Below are 13,577 nucleotides of genomic sequence, written 5' to 3' on the forward strand. Positions count from 1 at the left end.
AATCTTCATACTTCCCCAAAAAAGAATGAATCAGTCAAAAAAAAAAAAAATCCAACCAAAGCTAACTAAGGAAGAGAAAAAATTTCCTATACAGCATTTACAACAAAAACATGTAGCCAGTGGAGGGAGGGGGATAGGCAGGTATGGATATATGAGTGGTGGAGGAGTGTTAGGAGGTGCAGCTGGGAGGGGGGAGCTGGAGGGAAGCGGGGTACCCGGGACGCAGGGTGAGGGACCCCACTGTCCCTGCCTGCCCGCAGCCTTACAGCCCAGCTCCAAGGCCATGCTAAGCAGGGGAGGGGAGCGCAGCTGAGCTGGCACCGGGGGTTCAGCCCCAGCTCCCCTGGGAAACAGGACTGGAGCGGTGAAATGGAGTGGACCAGATACTTCGGCAGCCATCCTGGGGAGCTGTGGGCACCGAGGGGTCCCCCTGCAAGCATGCCACTGGGAAAGCCAGGGGGGTGTCCCCAGGGGCTCTGGGAACAGCAGCCAGGCTGCAAAAAAAAAAAAAAGAAAAAAAAAAAAAGAAAAGCTTTGCCTTAAAATACAAAAAAAAAAAAATCTACAAAAATCAGTTTAAAAACCTTTTTTTTCCTTTCCTCCTAAAACATAAAAAAAAAAAAAAAAAAGGAAAAAAAAAAGAAAAAAAAGAAAAGCTCAGGATCTCCTCCCCTGAAATGCAACCCATGGCCCACAGCCAGAGCTGGGGAGGAGGAGCGAGAGGGGCACAGAGAAGACCTGGGAGGGGCTGAGAAACCATTATATCAGGTTATATCACGAGGATGGGGTGGGGAGGGGTGGTTTGGGAAGAAGGCAGAAGGCTCCTCGGGGTTGGGGTAGGATGCTGCGCACATCAGCCCCAGGGTGCTGGCCCAGGTGGCCCCCCCCAGCCCCGCATCCCTCCTCTGTGCAAATCAAAGCCCTTTCCACCACACAAGGCAGCTACGCAGATCGCGCTCGATGCAAAGCAGATTGTCGTGACAATTGGCCAGGCGGCCACATTGGCTCAGCCCAGTCCCGGGGCACTGCCGGAGCCCTCGGCCCTCGCGGTGCTGGCAAGGAACAGGGCCTGGGCCAGAGACTGCATCTTTAGCTCCCGTCGCCCCAAAACATCACGCCGATGCTTGGCGGGAGGTGCCAGCTGTGGGCAGTCCTACGCACTAGCCCTTGGACAGTAAGGGTGGGAATTCGGCAGCGACACACACCAGGCCTTTTAGATTCCTCCAATTTGTGTGTGCGCGCACGGTTTGTTTTGTTTCTTGGTTTTTGTTTGGTTTTTTTCCTTATGAACAGCAAAAAATATTCTTTACAAAACCGTATTTGCCCAAAGTGGATGCGCTAGTGCTCGTGGCTCTGCTGGCTGGCCGAGTCAGTAAGCGAAGCCCTCCGCATAGGGAAGGCTGCCGCAGGGATCCATCTCCAGGAGGTACGCCGGGCTGTCCTCGAAGTGCGTCAGCGGCACCGTCTCCTCCTCGGGCACCGGGCAGTCGGGCTCCGTCTTCAGGAAGGGACGCTGGTTGTCAGGGTAGGCCATGGAAAAGAGGGCATCAGGGTCGCAGACGAACTTATAGACATACCGCTCGCCAGCCACCTGCAAGGAGGAGGAGGGCATGAGAGGTGCCCTGCACCTTCTCCCTCCAACCCCAGGGAATAACAAGCACAGCCCGACAAATGCTGAACCTAGCCCCCCTCCTGCTGTGCCCCAGGATGCTGGTGTGACAGCAGGGGACAATCACATCCTCCACCCCACCGTGGTGGTAGTGGGGTCACTTGCCTTCTGCATGATGCCCTTCTCATAGTAGTAGCGCAGGGAGCGGCTGAGCTTGTCGTAGTTCATGGCCGGCCGGTTCTTCTGGATGCCCCAGCGCCGTGCTACCTGCGGGGAGAGAGGAAGCAGCCGTGAAGGCTCCAGCAGGGCTTAGTCCTGGATCCCTGAAGGAAATCACAATGGAAATGTGGGGTAGGGGTTCATTTCTGGGCGCTGGAGCAGCCAGGGGTGAAAGCATCACTGCGGTCCCGGAGCAATTCTCTGCCTGCTGCAATAAACGCTCCAGCTCCAAGCGGCGGCTGCCACAACACCGCCACCACCAAACCAGGAGCCGAATCAAAAGACATTTGATTAGGGGAGCCTGCCAAAAAAGCCGCTTCAATAAACCACAATTTCCATGCATGGCGTAAGAGATATTACGGGTAATTACCCACAATGCGCAGCTCGGCACTACAGCTGCTTTCAATTACTCCCCAAACAGCTTCTTCCTCTGTGTCACCCTCCTGCAGAGAGCTGCACGGCTCCAGCACGGCACCACGCCGGCAGGGAGCTGTCGCTGGGCACCCAGGGTGAAGGATGGGAGCAGTTTGGGACGGAGGGAGCCACGGCTGAGTGGCGGGCCCGGGAGCAACGCCACTGTGGCTGGTGACCGCCAGCGGCTCCAGGAGCAGAGCGCGTGCCGTGCCGAGGCAGCAGAGGAAATTAAAGTCAAATTTCTACAGCTGCTTAGCGGAGACGGGTGGCTGGCTTTTCACCTCTCACCCTCAAAAGCTGCTCAGAGAGTAAAGACACGTGTCTCGCTTCAAGCGTGAGCCGCTGTGTTGCGTGGGAAGGATCCGGCCCCCCCTACAGACCGCCCCAGTCTCACCCCGCGGCTGCTCCCAGGCTGCAGCCCTGGCTTGCTGGGCACTGGAGCAGGACCCATCCCGTACCTCCTCGGGCTCGATCAGCTTGAACTCCATGCCCCGGCCAGTCCAGGCAATGAAGTGGGCATTGGCGGGGTCGTCCAGGAGGGTGACCAGGAACTGCCAGAGCTGCAGGGACCCGCGCCGCTGGTAGGGAGGGCCCTCGCGGTACAGGGTGGGCTCCTGCTTCACTTTACCTGCCCGCACAGAGACACAGCTGGTTAAACAACCCAGCTTTGTCCCCCTCCCGGACTGTGCCACCTCCAGCTGGGGACACATACAGCAACACTGGGCTCGCTCCTGTGCTGGGACCCCCCCCATGCAGGATAAGGCCACAGTGTCAGAGAGGGGAGAGGTGCTGGGATTGGCGCTGCAAGCAGGGGAGGCGCGGAGTGGGTGGCAGGAATGGGGACGGGGCACAGTGGTGATGCCAAGCAGGATGATGCTCAACAGCTCTCAAGAGCACCATGCCAGCACAGCTTGGCCGAAAAGCCAGCTGCTGTGGAGCCCAGCCCCGAATCTCCCTCCGTGAGCCCTGGTTACCCCCCCAGCCCTCCTCTGGGGCTGGATTCTTACCCTCCAGCCTCTCCGGTACCACACATGTGTCATCAAAATACAATCGTGTGTCCTTTTCAAATGAAAATCCTAGGGGGAAAAGATCCTCGGTGATCACAGGGCCCTTCCACCACCCCAGCCAGACCCCCAGAAAAACCTCTGGCTTGGCCCAATATAGCACCAAGACCCTGTCCCCCAGTGCCAGGAGCAGCCCCATCCCCCATTATTTCAGTGGTATCTCACCAGCTTGCTGGCCGAGTGCCACGCAGCTCTGTCCTCCCCTCACCCTGGGGAGCTGGGCGAACCAAAACCCTCTTAGTAGCTATATTGGGTGCGTTATCCCAGATTACGTGGCACGGAGGTGCCATGCCCTCGTGGCATGCTCGCAGGGGCTGGCGGCTGCATGGCACAGACCCTATTTTTAGCAGTGGTGCTGGTGCTGCTTGCATGTAGGCTATCGTGGGCATTTTCAGAGTGCCCAGCAGCTCTGCCAGGTGTGAGGCGGGGGGGGGGGGGGGTCTGCCCGCCCTGAGGGAGGGATGGGACGGAACACACCAGGAATGCCCGTGACTCACCGTCATGGCTGCTGGGGAAGACGCCCCCCCGCAGGTACGAGGACTGGCAGTTAGGCACTTCTGCGAGGGAGACGAAAGCAGCGTTAAGGATGTACGTACCGTGGGTCCCACTGAGCGCTCAGCAACATCTTCTGCCCCAAGCACATCCTGTGGCCAAGCCTGGGCATCTCCCCCCATCCCAGCACACTCCTGGCCACTGCACCCACCTCCAGCCTTGGGGGAAAACCAGTACGATTTAGGGGGAGTGGGGGGCCACTGGAATGAGCACTGGGAGCAAGGTCTAAGTCAGCTCGAGTTTTCACGATGTAATTCGGGCCCCGCAGGAAGGGAGGCATTGCCGCACCTCCCCTGCCATCTGCTCAGCCGTGCCACCCTCCATCCCGAGGTCAGGGTATTTTTAGGTCCTAAGGCGATTAGAGGATTTTTCCGTGATGCTGGTGGGGTCCAGCAGCCAGAAATCACAGCTGGCCCCAGGCCAGGGCTGCAGGGGGACCCTGCGGGTGCCACGGGGCACCCCAGCCCATGGCTATGGCACAGACCACGCCATGCGGCATCTGGTGAATGCCTGCTATATCCCCCCCAACCCGGCTTTGGAAAGGAAAGGGGAGGGAGGGGAAAAGATCATCTACCAGGTGAAACAGCAGCCCGCACCACGGGAGTCCCAGGGTGACGTGGCACCCACTGCCTGAGGCTCAACCCTGCACCCACCGCGCTGCTGCCCATGAGCCACAGACAGCAGAGATGGCTCTGCTCCCCTGGGTGCTGCTGGTGTAACACGTACCCCCACACATCAAGCGCTGGCACTCGGCTGCCCACCCCAACTCGCACCCACCTGAGTCGATGCAGTAGTCCCGGGGCTCCTGCTTGATGCCCATGGTGGGCTGGAAGCCATGGCTGGGGGGGCCGGGCAGCCCTGGGCCACCATGCTCATAGAGCGGGTCGTGGTACTCCTGCTTGAATCCCTGAGGGGGGTGTGGGGCAGTGGGGCCAAGGGGATCCGACAGCTGCCGGTGGTAGACGGGGCGGCTGTCCCCCGGGACTCCGGGCTGCGGTGGGAAGGGGTGGCAGGGCTCAGACAGCTGCCTCTGAAACCTGAGGGGAGAGGGACGGGGTGTTACCGAGGGGTGGCAAGGTCAGCCCTGCCGGCACGCCACCGGCTCCCGCCCCAGACCGGGACCCCACGCCGGCTCGGTGCCCTCAGCCCAGGGTGCTCCCAGGGTGGTTTGGGTGGCGTTGTGTCCCACCCGTAGTGGGCTGGGACAGTTCCTCGGGAGCACGGCCACCACGAGGGCTTGTCTGGGGGGACCCAGTGGGGTGGTAGGGAGCCCCATCCCTCCAAGTGCTGAGGAGCCCCCCGCTGGAGGAGCAGGACAACACATGGGCCAGGTCTTTGCAGAGCACTATGCGCCTCGGGTGATGGCAGCCCCGTGCTGTGGCAGGGATATCTGTATAGGAATGGAAAAAGGAAACAAAAAAACACCCCACAACAGTAAAAGTCTCCGTAAACCAGTAAAGTCTGCCCCTGGGGTGGTAGGGCAAGAGCTGCGGGGCCCAGGGGATGCTGCACCCAGGCGGGCGCTTACGCAAAGCCAAATCCACTCCGCAGCTCCAGCCGGCCGCTAATCCGCCTGCACGGCTGGGATTAAACCTTGAACTCAGTGGCAGGGAGCACTATTTTCGGCTCTGGGGTGCTGCCACCGCCAGCTTGGGCCCCAGCACAGTCTCTGCTGGCAGCGGTGGATAAGGGACCATCTCGAGGGGGTGCTGCCGCATCCCCCTCGTCCTCCGGCACCTTGAAAGGCGATCTCCGATCTCCGTGCCCGGCTCCTCTCGGCCGGCCGTGTGCCATTTGGCTTTGTAACTAGAGCTCTCCCAGCTGCCGGGCTGGGATTACTCCATTTCCGAGCTGTGTCCCTCTGCCCTTCCTGAGTGAAACCCAAGCCCCATGCTGGCACTGCGCTTCCCAAGGGGTCACAGCCAAACCCCCGCATAGCTCGAAGGTCGCCCAGAGCCGAGCCCCACTTCGCTGCAGAGGGATGCTCTCCCACTGTGGACACGTCCTGAGGGTTTCCATGGTCCCGCTGCACGGGGCTTTTGCTGGGCTGCCACATCCAGCCCCATGCCCGAAGGGGACACCCCACTGCTGGTGACATGGTAGCCGTCACCACAGCAAAGGGCATCCAGGACGCCACAAGCAAAGCTGGAGGTTGACTGTGACTCGCACTATGCCACCTACCGATAGTGCGAGCAAACCCAGGATGAGGGAGTGGACTGGCAAAGCTTCCAGGGATGCAGGGTTGATGGGGATAAAGCCACAGCTTGAAGAGGAAGTGGGGAGCAGGGTCTCTCCCTCCGTAGCCCCAAAATCACAGGGATGCCACGTGAAGCATGTGGGAGCTAAGGACCAACCCTCAGCCCAGGGGCCCTCAGGGGCAGGACGGGGATGCCTGCAGCTCCCCAGCCCGGCAGGGCTCAGCTTGGACAGCAGAGCGCTGCGGCGGGTGGGAGAGAGAAGAGCGGAAGCCCTGACTCAGCACCATCGCCTGCCACTGCAGGGATGGATGCAGGTGACAGCCTCTGCCTCCCTCGCCTTTCCGGAGGGGGAGGCGAAGGGTCTGCCTGGTGTCCCCAGGGCTGGGAGGAGCAGGTCCCTGTTCGCAGGGAGCTGCCTCATGGGGAGAAAGCCGTGAGATCCCAGTGGAAAGTTTTGCTGCACTGGTTTCCGTGGGCCCCCAGGCAGCAACATCTGGCCCGCGGTCTGTGACTGCAGCAAGGGGACAGGCAACCCCCTTCCCTCCCCACAGCTTGAGGCCACCGATCCATCCCAAGAGGGCCAAAGTCCCCATAAACACCCACAAGATGCCAGCGCTCACTTGGGCGGGGGAAGCCTTACCTGTGCTCTGCGTGGTATTGGTTTTCAGACATCATCTTTGGCATGTGCATAGGTGGGTGAGGCGGCCGCGGCATGGCGAAGGTCTGCTGCCTCTGCTCCTGCAGCGGGTGTGGGACCGGGGCCGCCCCATGGGCAGCTGCCTGCACAGCCGGGGCTGGCGGTGGCGGCAGGGCTGATCCCTGGTGCGCAGGAGACACCGGTGTGGCGGGCGGCGTTAATGGCTTGAACCCGGTGGTGGGCTTCCTGTCATAGGCACTGCAGAGGGGACAGGGGCTGATGGCGACGCTAATGAGGACATCTCTGCTTCGCGGAGGCCGACCAACGAGACAAGTCCCCATGCCGTGACCTAAGGGGTCCACGGGCTAGCGGCCGCCCCGGCGCTACCTACCAGTTGTAGAGGCACTTGTCCCCGTAGCCGGCACAGAGAGCCTGCTCGTGGCTGCAGGACGACAGCTCTGAGGAAGGGCTGTGCAGCTCCCGCTTGATCTTTGCCGGAGGTGGGGCGTGCAGGACCACTGCAACGAGACAGAGGAGGATATGGGCTCACCTGTCCGGGAGAAGGGGATGGGGGATGTCACCCCTGGGGAGCATCCCCTTGGGGGCTCTTTGCTTGGAAATCAGGTGCCATATTACCACCCCCTAGAGGAGCATCAGGCAACCAAACCACGGCAGGACGGTGCCCCGGCAGACCCCGACGTGCCGATGGACTGAGGCGGGGTGGCAGGGCTGACTTCTGCAGGGGATGGCAGAGGTCCCGGGACTGGGACGGTCCCGGGACTGGGACAGTCCTGCCAGCCCAGGACATCGATGGCAGAGGGGGAGTCATTCCCCACTGGGATCCAAGAGGGGAACAGCACAGGGTGAGAGGGGGCACAGCAAGGGCTGCAAGAGGGGAACAGGCATCTCAACAACAGCCTCGGATGAGACACGCGCCTGGGCCGAGCCAAAAACCCATCAGCGAGGGGAGATGAGCCCAGGCACTGCAGGCAGCGACTGCCTCCCTGAGCTGTGGGGCAAGGAACGAGGGGGGCTTGACAACCTGTAGCTCCAAGAGCTTGTGAACAGGACAGAGCGACCTGCTCGCCCTCACAGGGACATACCCAGCTTCCAGTTAGCTGGCCAGAGGCTAAATGGGATCCACCTTCCCCCAACGACAGTGCTCCAAGGGGACCCAGTCCCAGGGTCCCACAATTGTACGAGTTCAAGTGGCAAACATCCCATTAAGCCCAAATCCTTCCCAGCCCCCCCAAGCCCCCTCGCTATATATAATTTTAAACCGAGTAATATACGCTTAACCTAATTAATTTCTAAAAGCAGGCGTTCTAGGAAAGGGAAAGCGCCTCAGAGTTCTTTACCTAAATAGTGCCTGCAGAGGAGAGCCAAGACTAATCGGAAGTGGAGTATTAGCTTCATGCAAAGTCTAAACACAGCCCAGCTACAGTGGAGAGGAGCAAATAGCTCCAGGACAACTGTTCACAGCTTGCCAGGTAATTAGCTGCTCCCCTAATTTGTCAAAACCTTTAAAGAGCTGCTGACTCCCCTCTCTACTCCCCCCCCCCCCCCCCCCCCCCGCCCCAGCAAGGGCCCGGCACAGCTGATACCAAGGGCATAAAACCCCCCGAGGAGGATTTGAAACACAAAGCCCAGCGCTGAGCCAGCACAGCCCCCCGCACGCCTTCCACCCGCTCCCAAGCTGGATTTATCCCCCTCCTCCTTCTCCCCCCCCCCCCCCAAGCGAGGTTTTGCCGCTCTCAGCATTTCTAGCCCTAACGGGGGGCCGGCGCAGCGGCGGCAAAGCCCGGGCGCCCTGCGAGCCGCAGGAAAGCAAGGGGAACTGGCTTTGGAAGGGCTCCAGCTGCCTATCGCGGGCATGTTTCTCCCTAACAGGCTCCGTGTTGTTGGAGCGAGTTGTTTTTCTGCCAGCCGTACAATAGGGTCTGGTTATTCATTGAGAGAAAAAAAAAAAAAAAAAAAAGTCTCCGAGCGGGCACCACCCTCCATTCACAAACAATTTGGAGCGCTCCATTCATGTGGCCGGGGGGGGGGGGGGAAAGAAAAAAAAAAAAAAAAAAAAGAAAAGAAAAATTTCCCCAGAGCTTAGCGCTGCCATTCAAGAAAAGGGAAACGAGCCTTAAGATCCTAACAGAGACCAGCTGCCCAAGCCTAGACTTTGTGCAACGTTTGGATTCCTTACACAAACACCGCGGGGCCGGCCGGCGCGGCCCGGCAAGACACGCTCTCGCCGCCAAGCTCGTGGCCAGCCCGGGCGGTGAGGCCAGAGCGGCCGGCGGTGGGACTCGAGGGGGGACCGAGGCTGGTTTGGTTTTTTTTGGGGGGGGAGAAGTAGCTGGTGTTGGGACCCTGGCAGCAAGCGGGCAGGCAGGGAGCGGGAAAGGCGGCAGGAGGGTTCCCGGGGAAGGAGACGCCCTGCCCCAGTGCCTCAAAGGCACGTTGGGTGCACGAGTGCTTTTAACCTTTCCAGTCCTGCGCTCGGCACTGTAATTAAAAGCTAAAAAAAAAAAATAAAATATAAAAATAGGCAGAGGGAGCAGCTTAACTACAGACGGGGCCAGAGAACACGCCTCGGCACACCCATGCCGGGACTGAGCCACGGGAGCAGCGAGAGCACCCGTGGGTGCCTGACGGCCCCTGTCTGGGCTGCTTTAGTCCCTGGGGATGGAAGAGCACCAGGGAGGCCGGGCAAGGGGACCAGCCGTGTGTGCTGCTGCTGTGCCCGGCCAGCAAGGCGCCACAACCAGGAGGGCAAGATGGGGGGTGCGTTGGCGTGCCCCCCGGTGCCGCACCACCAGCCAAGCTGGAGATGCCCCGAACGCCGACCTTCAGCCAAGAGGTCTCCCGTGGGAAAGCTGACACCCCAAAGCCGTTTGGGGCCTTGAATTGCAGGTGAATCCCTTGGCAGGGGACAGGGCAGGTTGTTCCCAACCATCAGCGTGATGGGACCTCTAAGAGGCCGAGCCTGGAGGATGCTGGCTTTGCTGGCGGCACTCGCTGCCCGAGCTAAGGGGAAGGCAACAAAAACACCATTTCCAGCCCAGGCACCGGCTGGGGACCTTGGCACCCGCTCAAGCCATCACCTGGGAGCCAAGCTCCCTGCTTGCCCCTCCATCTCCCAGCATTACAGGACGCACCCAAGGTCACGCCAGGAGAGAAGCCAGAAATAGAAACCAGGCTCCTGCTTTCCTTTGTTTAAACAACTCTACCTCAGAAACAAACCTCCTGCTTTCATTTTGGTGTGTAAGAAATCCCGCTCCGTGCCCTGCCTGTGGCTTTAGCCACGCGCCACCCAGGCCAGGGGCCACAAGTCCCCTGGGAGCAAACCCCCCGCGAAAGGCAAAACTTCTCACGATGCTTGATCTCCCCAGCATGACCCCATCACTTCCCGGTTATTTAAACAACCCATCAAGATATACCATTGTACATATACCCTTCTTTCTCCCCAGGACGGTGCTGCCAGCAAACCTGCACCTATGCTCAGTCAGGGATGTGGCACGATGGCCAGCACGGTGAGCTCTGCAAGCGTCACCCACGGCCTCCTTGCCTTCCCGGGAGGATCTGCCACTTCTCCGGCCAGCTTCTAAGCACTGAATCCGGCCTCTTGTTTCTCGGTCCAGGGTGCTGAGAACAACGCATCCCTTATTCAGAGGAGTCCTGCTTTCCCCATCCCCATGGCAGGACTTCCTCCCCAGCGCAGCGACCCACCACCCTCCAGCGTGTTATGGCACTTTGGTGCTAAACCCCAATATTAAGCCCGTGTCTGCCAGGGACCTCAGCTACAGACTCAGGAATAGCGAGCGGGCAGCAGCCAAGCTGCCCACGCAATGAGGGTTTTTTAGCAAAGCGAGAATGATGCTGCAGTTAGGAGCATCGCCGTGACTTGACACGGCACACGTGGCGGCGGCATTCCCCAGGGCAACAGGGTCAGAACTGAGCCTGGTTTGTTCCTTTTTGCTGCTGTGCTGGGGAAGCCTGGCCCTGGGAATGCAACAGGGCAGGAGATGGAGCTGGTTTGCTCAGGATAAAAGAAAGCGGCAGCTTCCTCAGGTGAAAGGCACAGAATTATACGACTGCAAGAACCGAGTCCAATGCACGTCGGCAAACGTCCATATGGACTAGGGAAGGATTTACCTTCCCCTGGAGTGAAGAGGCACTGAACCCCAATATGACCCCCAGCCCAGGAAAGCACACGTTCCTGCTAGCAAAAGCCAGGTGCAGGGGGGTGGCTGCACCAGATTTGTCCCTCTATCTCTTCCTACACTGCAAACGGTTCAAAACCGGAGTGAAATGAGAAGATGGGGCCAGAAAGCTGTAAGCTAGAGACTCTCTCCTCTTTAAACTCTTTCCAGTGCCAGTATGGATGAGCTGGGCTCCCCATCCCCCTCCACCGCGGTCCAAGTCCCCCCACAGCCAGCACAACCCCTTGTGCAGCAGCAAGGGAAACCTTTGCTTTCTCTCCCCAGGAAAGTTAAGGAAGGTTATTACAGCAGGGAGTCACGCAAGAAGAGCTCCTTTCAAGCGACAAAGTCATTTCAACGCCAGGTCTGCAGAGGCCTAGCAGGTCAGGAGAACGTTTGAAGAGTCTCAACCAAATGCCTTTTTTCTCCCCCCCCTCTTTTTCCTCCCCTGCATTGCCCAGAAAAGTTTGTCTCTTCTCTCTGAGCTCTTCAGGTTACAAGGAAACAAGAGACTGCCAAAAGGCACTGGAAACAGCTTCAGCTCTAAGAGCCACCCTCCCACGCACGCTGCAGTTTCTACCGCTCCAAGCAAGAGCTGCCGGGCTGCACTAGGATGTCAACAGCCAGTTGCGTTTCTGACTCTGGGCTCGCCTTTTATCTCAGGGGAGACAAGGAAAAAAAGCGCATCTGAAAACTTGGGCTGTCTGGAACAGTTTAATGGCAAGCTTCCCACTCAGAAGTAATCAAAGAGCAATAATTAACATGCGTTTACTGTAGGAGAAGATACCCTCGCTGCATGCTGTGACAAAGCTGGAATGAAAAATCTGTTCGACTGCAGGCTAAATTTGATTTCCTTTAAGTTCTGTAGCTGTCTGGCTCAGCAGCAAAACCCAGCCACCAACACCAAGTTACTACTTCTGTTTGCCAGGTAACGACTCCAAACATCCTGATCTTCAACCCCCCCCTTTCCCCTCCAACCCAGCCTTCAATGCCAGGAGAGCCAGCGCCCGAGAGCCGCGCAAGCACCACACGCCATTAACCAGTCCCTGCCCTCGCCGCTAACCCGTTCCAGCAACGAACAACGGCTCAGAACCGACTCTCACTCTTATGCAATTCGAGAGGGACTACATTTTCACTGGCCTCCTTTTAAACACGCTCGCTTGCCAGTGATTAATGCTGCTTAAAGCAGCTCAAGTTTCACCGCTCAGGTCCGCTCTTGCCAACAGTGCTGGGCCAGGACTGTAAAAAGCTGCAGAAACTGCAGAGATTGTGGCTAACCAAGGAGCCCAGCACGGGCTCTCGCATCCACTTGAAAAGGAAAAGGAGCGTTTATAAGCAAATCAACATTACTACGAACAAGCAGCAAGGCTCCAAGGAGCCCAGAGATCAGTTAAAGCTATTTCCACGCATTTGGCTATAATTTTCCCCGTTCACTAAAGACAGGACATTGCAAGTTTCATCTAGATGAACCCAAACCACACATGCTTGCTCCCAGAAGTCCACGATTTCACAGTTTCAGCCCCAGCAACAATTGCTTTCCCAAGGAAGCGGCTCCAAACCCGGTGCGAGTTTTTGCACAGGCACCCAAACATTTCCCCCCCTCCCCTGCCCCCACCCCAAGAATGAAAACCCAGAACAATCACTTACAATTGTCAGACTGGAAATCTGGGACAAATTGTTCATCATCGGGGACCTGAGCTAAAAAAACAACAACAAAAAGTGGTTTTACAACGTTTTCAGTTCTCAAAAAAATGCTCACAGAGAGATTTTACATGGCAAAAGGCGGAGGTGAAGACTTGCCTTCAGCTAGCCAGGCCTCTTGGAGCTGGCTGAGATCCTGGAAGAGCTCTGGAACAGAGTGAAAGACTTATGCAGTCCACAGAAGAATAAATAAAACTGCCATTATTCGCAGGATTATTTCTAAACTGACGAACGCAAGGAGAGCGGTCTCACGGGGCTGCAGCGAGGCCACGGCCCCCCAGGCCAGCCCTGCCTACCTTCCGAGTCGTGGGCCAGGTCGGTCTCCAAAAATTTCCTTTTCCTATCGGACCCTGGCCGGCCTCGGCCCTCCTCAGCACAGGACTTCTGCAAGGACAAGGGCGAGAATGGTTCGGGAGGGCGGCAGTCCCCAACCCCCACGGGGTGGGGGGGGTACCCCAAGGACGCGGGGGGTGCCCCCACGGACGGACAGACGGGGGGGGGGGGGGGGGGGGGGAGGGGGCACACGGCAAACTTACCCCGGGGCCCATGAAGGGAACCTGCTGGTCGTAGAAGCCATCCATGGTGCGGGGGAGGCAGGCAGTGCCCCCGGCCCGCTCAGCATCGACGCCGACCCGGGAAGCAGGGGGCCCGCCCGGGCTCCGGCAGGTGCGTGTGCCTGGGCGGGGGGGGGGGGGGGGGGGGGGGGGAGTGTCAGGATCAGGCCCCAGCTCCTGCCGCCGCCCCCGGGGCTGGCTCGGTGCGGGGCCGCCGCGCCTCCCCGGGGAGCCGGTCTCGCTCCTGCCGTGGCGGGTCGCAGCCCCCCGGATCGTGATGTCACCCAATTTCTATAGAAACGGTCGTGACATCACGCGCCGTGGGAGCGGGAGGAGGCAGGCAGGGCCGCTTCGCTTCGCCTCCCCTCGCCCGGCGGCCGCCTCTCTCCGCCCCTGCCGGTGCTCGGCGCTGCAGAGCCGCGCCGCAACCGGG

The 13,577-nt window shown here is 59.3% G+C and overlaps 1 protein-coding gene across 1 annotated transcript; it reads right to left on the bottom strand.

Moving 5' to 3' along the window:
• Positions 1 to 608: 608 nt before the first annotated feature.
• Positions 609 to 13,577, bottom strand: ETV5 (ETS variant transcription factor 5). Its single transcript, XM_049802114.1, has 12 exons — positions 13,127 to 13,577; positions 12,887 to 12,974; positions 12,690 to 12,737; positions 12,537 to 12,587; positions 7,085 to 7,211; positions 6,697 to 6,951; positions 4,636 to 4,895; positions 3,804 to 3,863; positions 3,250 to 3,318; positions 2,701 to 2,870; positions 1,775 to 1,876; positions 609 to 1,591 (listed from the first exon to the last, which is right to left on the bottom strand). The coding sequence occupies exons 1-12, from the start codon at positions 13,169 to 13,171 to the stop codon at positions 1,370 to 1,372; spliced, it is 1,497 nt and encodes a 498-aa protein (XP_049658071.1). The 5' UTR covers positions 13,172 to 13,577; the 3' UTR covers positions 609 to 1,369.

Source organism: Accipiter gentilis, chromosome 6 (genome assembly GCF_929443795.1).
Source record: "Accipiter gentilis chromosome 6, bAccGen1.1, whole genome shotgun sequence".
Classification (NCBI taxonomy): domain Eukaryota; kingdom Metazoa; phylum Chordata; class Aves; order Accipitriformes; family Accipitridae; genus Astur; species Astur gentilis.